The sequence below is a fragment of the Porites lutea genome, chromosome 14 (assembly GCF_958299795.1).
Source record: "Porites lutea chromosome 14, jaPorLute2.1, whole genome shotgun sequence".
NCBI lineage: Eukaryota > Metazoa > Cnidaria > Anthozoa > Scleractinia > Poritidae > Porites > Porites lutea.
The window spans coordinates 1,290,563-1,297,219 of record NC_133214.1 but is presented as its reverse complement, the minus strand read 5'-3'; the positions used below and the strand labels follow the sequence as shown (position 1 = coordinate 1,297,219).

At 38.2% G+C, this 6,657-nt stretch overlaps 1 protein-coding gene across 1 annotated transcript; it reads right to left on the bottom strand.

Annotated features, from left to right (window-relative positions):
* Window positions 1-83: 83 nt before the first annotated feature.
* On the bottom strand, window positions 84-4,870 carry LOC140925102 (uncharacterized). Its single transcript, XM_073375049.1, has 3 exons — window positions 4,513-4,870; window positions 3,806-4,390; window positions 84-1,913 (listed from the first exon to the last, which is right to left on the bottom strand). The coding sequence occupies exons 1-3, from the start codon at window positions 4,526-4,528 to the stop codon at window positions 1,624-1,626; spliced, it is 891 nt and encodes a 296-aa protein (XP_073231150.1). The 5' UTR covers window positions 4,529-4,870; the 3' UTR covers window positions 84-1,623.
* Between the last annotated feature and the right edge of the window lie 1,787 nt (window positions 4,871-6,657).

Here is a 6,657-nt window from a genome sequence, read left to right as displayed (position 1 = left end):
GTTTAATATTAGAAGTCAGCGTTTTTCGCCGAGTTTACTCAGAGCTAACTACATTTTGTGGCTTCCATTATTTGAAGGCCGTCGAGCTATCTTTTTTTTTTGTTAATTTTGTTTAATCCTTAGCAATGCATCTTAAAATAAGTTAACTATGCTGACACAGTCAGCATATACTTTTTATCTCTCAGAGAAATACACAACTGGGCAAAAAAATACCCTAATATGGAGCTTGATCCCCATTTTGTATTTTTCATACCTACTTTTACCGAAATACAAGAATTAAAGCCACTTCGAGATGTCAGTAAACGAGGTCAGAGAATTTAAGAACTACTTCATTTCAATTCAAAGTAGACAGACTGCAAATTATCCTAGTTGCTAAAAATATATATATATCTCTACGTGTCGCAACTGTTCATCAGTAGGATGCCTAAAATGTGTGCAATTCCACAATTGGTTTCGGCTCCATTAAATCCTACACCAATTGCAGAACATTTTATCGTTACCTGGCGTCCACGCCCTACTAAGCAATGATGGTGGAAATATCGAAGCGTCTTGTCACTGTAATTCTTGTATTTTTGGTAACTCTTATTGTACAGTACCGATTAACTGAAACAGACAACAAAGCTTTTTTAAAAAGTTTTCCACTTGAGAAATGCTTACAAAAAGGACAGTGGTCTTTAGTCAAAATTATTCATTCTGATACATGCACTACGTCTTAGCAGAAGACACTTCAGTATACATCTACAATCAACTAAATTAATATTACTTAATTAAATTAGTCAAACACATTCATCTATCGAAGTTTGCTAATTAAGCATTCCTTTGGAAAGCAAAGTTCTTCGTCATTAGACAACAGAACTGCACAACACTCAAACTCTATTGCGCTTGCGCTGTGTGCCGATGACTGAACGAAAGCAACGAGCACAAGGTGAAGCCCAAGTATCCTTACGACAGCGTCTTGTTCCGGTAACAAACTATGATAACCCGCTGTCTATCGGACCCGGATCAAGTTTACCTTGTAATTTTCTGCCTACAGACTCGCTGGTCAGTAGTGTTATCGTTGCATAGGGGAGAGGGTAGTACCGCCATTTATTTCCTGAAGACTGTCGTAAATGTCAGCTCTTGACGCCCATGTTAGTTTTGTTGGAATGTCATAGTATTGGTAAGATTGAACACTTCGTAAGCGGTCAACTAAATACCGCAAAACGTTCTTCTTAGAAGGCATTGTCCACCGATCTTAACCACAAGGGCGGAAGGACTTCCCCGGAATTACCTGTCTTCAAAGAAAAGGGTTGAAGTAACTTGATGTTAATTCAAAGGGCGGTGTAAACGACATCATGTCAACAGTTAATAGTGTCCTACTAGTGCTTTGGCATATATTAGCCTCTTAGATAACTTGGAGCAGCGATGACACTCCCTGTACACCTCTACTGAATTGTTTAAACTGTGTCTATAATATTTTTCAAGCTCATTTTCAGAAAAAGTTAACGACTAAGTATGAACTTTAAGACTGAGAAGACAAGAGGGTGGGGCTCATCCCAGTCCCCACGCGTTTAATCGTCATTCGCACCACATCTAAGAGGAGTGATCGCCAGTAAACAATATCTAAGTTATTTGCTATGATTATTATTGAATATTAAATTTTGGAAACATCAGTTCTATCCACTCATCTCGATCTATTTTTCCGTCCTTATCGCTGTCAACAAGCGCAATATCTTTGGCCGCTCCCTCCAATGTTATATCTTGACCGATATCTTCGCAGAAATCTTTGAGCTCCTTGGCGCCGATTAATCCATCTTTGTCCAAATCCAGCTCGCTAAACAGCTCTGACAAGGTTTGTTCCTTTGTTCGCATGGCCTCGAATTCTGCCAGGTTTGGAACGAACGTAAAGTGATGAAGGTCTTCGTTTTCCCAGTCTGGAAGTTAAAAACAAGTAATTTTTTTAGAAAACCAAGACCAATCATAACACATACGGTGTTCAAACGTCGTAAAATAGTCGAAACTAAGTCATTGTTGCTTAATAAACCGATCATATTCGTAGGAACAGCATCGCCATGTTGAGTGGACACCGTTTTGTGAGAGATAGGCTGATTTAGCAACAGAACGGGAGCGTCAGTTGACGACGGCGCGCGCAAATCAAACAACTGGCTCGACCAATGGCAAGGCAGCAAATTGGGCACCGGAAGTCGCGTTTAGTTCTTTCCGCGCCCTTTCCTGCAGCCTGTGTACACAGGTTACCTTTCCTGTCGTCAATTGACCAGGTTTTCTGGACAAATTCCCCACCGCCGGGACCAACAAGATGACAAATGCCCGAGAAATGCCCGGGGGGGATGGGCACGCTTGGAATTGACAGAGCCAGTGAAAAGAAAACTGACTATAGCTGATGAAAAAATCATGTTCGTTTTTTTCTTCCTCATTAAAATAAAACATTTCATTTTTAGATGGTGTATTGTCCAGAAGCCTAGCTTTGACTTAAGTGGGGAACAATTGAAAATTCAAATATAGCGGAACCACTACTTGCTAAAAAGTGACTTAATAGCAACTAATTCTAACCAACGATTGACAGCTATGTTTTTGAATGAATTTTATTAGGCTATGTCCCTTAGGCTTTTTATCTCCAAGAGCGTTATCAATTTACTTTTTGTTTAGCCAAAGCAAAGAACTCTTTCATTTTATCTAATGAGTTGAACCGATCATTTGCGATCTTACTGTGAACCTCACAGCTGGTTACCTGAATGATAATTATTCAAAATGGAATAAAATAAGCTAAGAACATTCGAAATGAAATTGGACATGAAGCTAAGATACAAACAAAAAAAGACTTTCAACACTTCAATGAAATGGTCTTAATTTTAAGGGTCACCTTTTTCTAAAGTACAGTCAGCTGTCATCCTACCGTTGTTTATGTTTTAATTTACACCAACTGGTTGAAGGCAAGATATAATATAAAATGTATGCAAATTTGAACAATCTCCAAGCCACATGTCTAGATCTGAAGACAATATTGATCAAAATCCTCTCGGCTGTAATCTTTTGTATTTTTGCGATATGGTTCGTAGTTTTGTTTTACCTTCTATGTAAACTATTAGCCAGTGATGGATTAAAATTCTTTTATTCGTTAAGTAATATCAAAGTGATTTGAACTCAAAGGTGTGTACATAGGGCCCGAAGGTAATCCTTGTAAGCAAGTGTTTCAACTCAGAATTTTACGGGATAACTTGTTGTTAATCCTAATGGGAAACATAGAAAGCATAAATGTTTCCGATGGTTTTAATATTTGCTCATTAGCGTCTAATTTCAGATCACTCTAGAGAGCTTGAGCAAACACGCTGGCGCCAATAATCTAGTTCTCAGTCACAACAAATTCAGTACACTTTGCAGTGATGCCAAAGGGTTTGTTATGAAAAGTGACTCTCAGAAAAGACGCATGGACTTCTGCCACCGGCCGAAAATACTTGAGGGTGTAAACCCCGGAAGCAGAGCTGTGAACTCTAACAGAACAACTGAGGATCAAAGGCCTTTTTTTAATTATAGTTCATAAAGTTTTCAGAGTAAACATCATGAGATCCATAATCTGATACATTTGCTGTCGTGCTTTGTGCGTTTGACTTTCAAAAAGAACTAATCGCGTATCTTAAACGGATTAAATAGTCTCTTTCAAACATTTCCTTAATGTCAATCTGGGTAATACCTTGCTTCACATTTTTATGGTGGATTAATCAAGCGAGGCAAACATACACTTACCTTCTCAGAGCCGGCATTATAAAAATACCTTTGTTAAATATTTCTCATTCTTGTTTTCAGTTACCTTGTTCTTCGCTGTCTGTCGATGACTTGACCCTGTCTACAGCTTCTTGTTTTACGTCTTCTGGTATAGATTTATCCTCCAGCAACGACAACAATTCTTTTTTGTCCTTTACATTATGCAGGAGCCAATCCAAAGAATTGTACCGTAAATTTGATTTAGATTTGTGCATGAATTTTAGCACAAATGATGTATCTTTGGGGTGTTTTAGGTATTCAACTAAAGACATGAATGCGCGGAGGGCGACCATTCCATGCTGAGAGGATGTTGAAATGTTTTTCAATAATTCCACAATTTCCTCGGTGTCTTTTCCATGGAGTTTTAGTCCTGCGACACCTGTAGCCGCCGCGAGAACGTAGTAAGAATGCTTTTCTTCTTTTAGTCCTTTTAACAACCATTTCAGACGTTTATCTTCCGGCATAATATGCGGAAAATGCAACAAATTCGAAACCATCTGATTTTCGCTGTCCCAGTTGTACTCTAATATGTTCTGAATCATATCTTTCTCGTATTCCTCTAATTGGAAGAAGTCGATCTTCTTCGAGAGTCGGTTTGCTTCGTCCAGATCATCTTCATTTAAAAAGACACCTAAAAATATTCCGAGCATCAGTGTTTGATTAATTATCGAGTGATAATTGAATCAAAGTAATGGGGAAGATACGAATAACATTAAATTTGGATCATGGAATAGACCGATTTTAAAACCTTACCTAATGAACTCGCCATGATTGCTACAAGATTTCCTCGCTCTGCGATTGTCCCACTGTTATGTTCCTAAATATCACCCTTGAGATTGTTATTGGGATGTTTGTCGCCAGTCAATATCATGTAGAAACACTCACATCTCTAGAACTTCGCCCTTAAAACTGTGAAACAACACACTTCAATTGTTTAGGCACAGCATATGGGTGACTAGCGATGATCTTTCACAGATGCTGTATACTTCAGAGTTTTTTGAAGGCTTTCTGTAAGACTTTCTTAAAAAATTACTAGCAATTTCACGCGATCGAAGCACAGATATTGCCAGTAGAAAACATCCAAAGATGACCACTCTATGCGAAGTTTGCGAAATGTGAGCCGGTTACTGTTTGTATTGATTAGGGAATATTCACTGTCTGTATTTTTTACCAAGGGGCCAAGTCTTACATCCGGGCATTTATAAACTTAACCTTTCTGTCACACTCCGATTGTAAGTCAGTATGCTTTACGGAGCACCTGATCACCCAGCATAAAAACCTGCCACGCAAGGAAAAAATGCCCGCAAGTTGTCGAAATGAGCCCTGTTAGATGTGAAGACCTAAAGCAGTAGCATACGTGATCGGAAAATTTTATAATTACTACGGCTAATTGTACGCGGTATTTACAATTCTTCATGGAAAATGCAAATAAAAGTTCGATTTGTGATTTAATTTTTTAAATGTCGAGACAAACCACTGCACATATTGCAGGTGTTTTCCTTTTTTTAAAATGTTTTAGTGGCCTTTCTTTTAAAGAATACTGGCTAGTTATAACGAACAATGACAACTATTGAAAAAAATGAAAAGAAACAACTCTCTGAAAACCAGCTGAAATAATACAGATTATAAACATCAAAGGATCCGACAGCGAGGAGATCTTTGCCCGAAGGTAGATATCCGGATTGGAAAGGATCTCATTAAAAATGCGATTTTTAGTTTATCTCTTCGATCTTTGACCTGGGTTCGTACTTTCATCTGAAACTGATCGTTAAGAGACAAATCTAAAGTATTAAATCGTCAAATTGTAACATTTGAAGCTGATCTGCAAACTATTTGAGTAAATTATCCTGATTCCTGATAGAGCTCTGTGCTGGTCGAAAGAATAAGGATTGGACTGATTTCCTCAGCTCTTTAACTTTTCAATTAAATCGTTTACTTAAACTGAATACCTCTTTTATCGGATTAGAGAGGAAAATTGACCAAAAACGTAGCAAATGGAATGTTAATAGAACTCCCTTTTCGACCCTTTATGCATGTCATGTGAGAGCTTTAATTAACAACGCAGCCCAGAAATATGTTTCTTTTTTTGAAAGGTTGATCAAAATTCTTCATCTGAGCAATTTCGTATCTAGAGATGGAACTTCATCTAGAGAATAAAAAAAACTCTTGTTGGTTATAAAGAAGGAGGAAGTAACTCGGTATAGTAAACGAACCATTTTTCGGAGGGAAAAAAACGTTTTATTTCGCGGATGGTACAAGGGTGTATCTTATAAAGACGATCAATGCTTTTGGAACACTTTTTCTGAGAGTAAACGAGTCGAAACTCTGAAACAATTCCAAGTTAACTTTGTCGGTAAATAGCTGGACTGAAGAGTCATATCTATCTGTTTACTTCCTCAAGTACTCTTGAATGTCTGAGTCAAGTGTTCAGTAGAGACTCTTTATCCACAAAATGTTACAATTCATGATAAATGGCAATGTAAAGAAACTTTTAAATAGCCAAACGTCATCATGTCTTCAGCTAACCTGATCAAGAAATAGAGACATATAGAGATGTACGGTCAGAGATGGCGTGATCGAGGAAACTGCCCACCTACCCCCCCCCCCCCCATAAACCGACATAAACACTTAGTTCTCACTTGGGGCAAAATGTTGGCTTAGGGGAGGGGTAGGTGGCAGATTCTGAGAAACGTGTTTCTCTCCCCGATTCCTTTTAAGTGAGGACGTGGGAGGGTGCGGCATCTGTACACAAGCTACGTGCAGCAGCGTCCTGACTCAGTGACTGTCTCACTGAATAAATAAAACAAACTCAATAATCAATACTGAAAAACTAGTTTAGAAAAAAGGCTCTGTCAGTTTAATTTGGTACACTCACAAGAAACCGTTCAAGCAAAGTGC

Excerpts from the sequence above, each read along its gene's own strand:
- LOC140925102 (XM_073375049.1), bottom strand. Across the intron at positions 1,914-3,805 it reads GACAGACAGCGAAGAACAAG|ACTGGGAAAACGAAGACCTT; the intron begins GTAACTGAAAAC and ends TTTAACTTCCAG.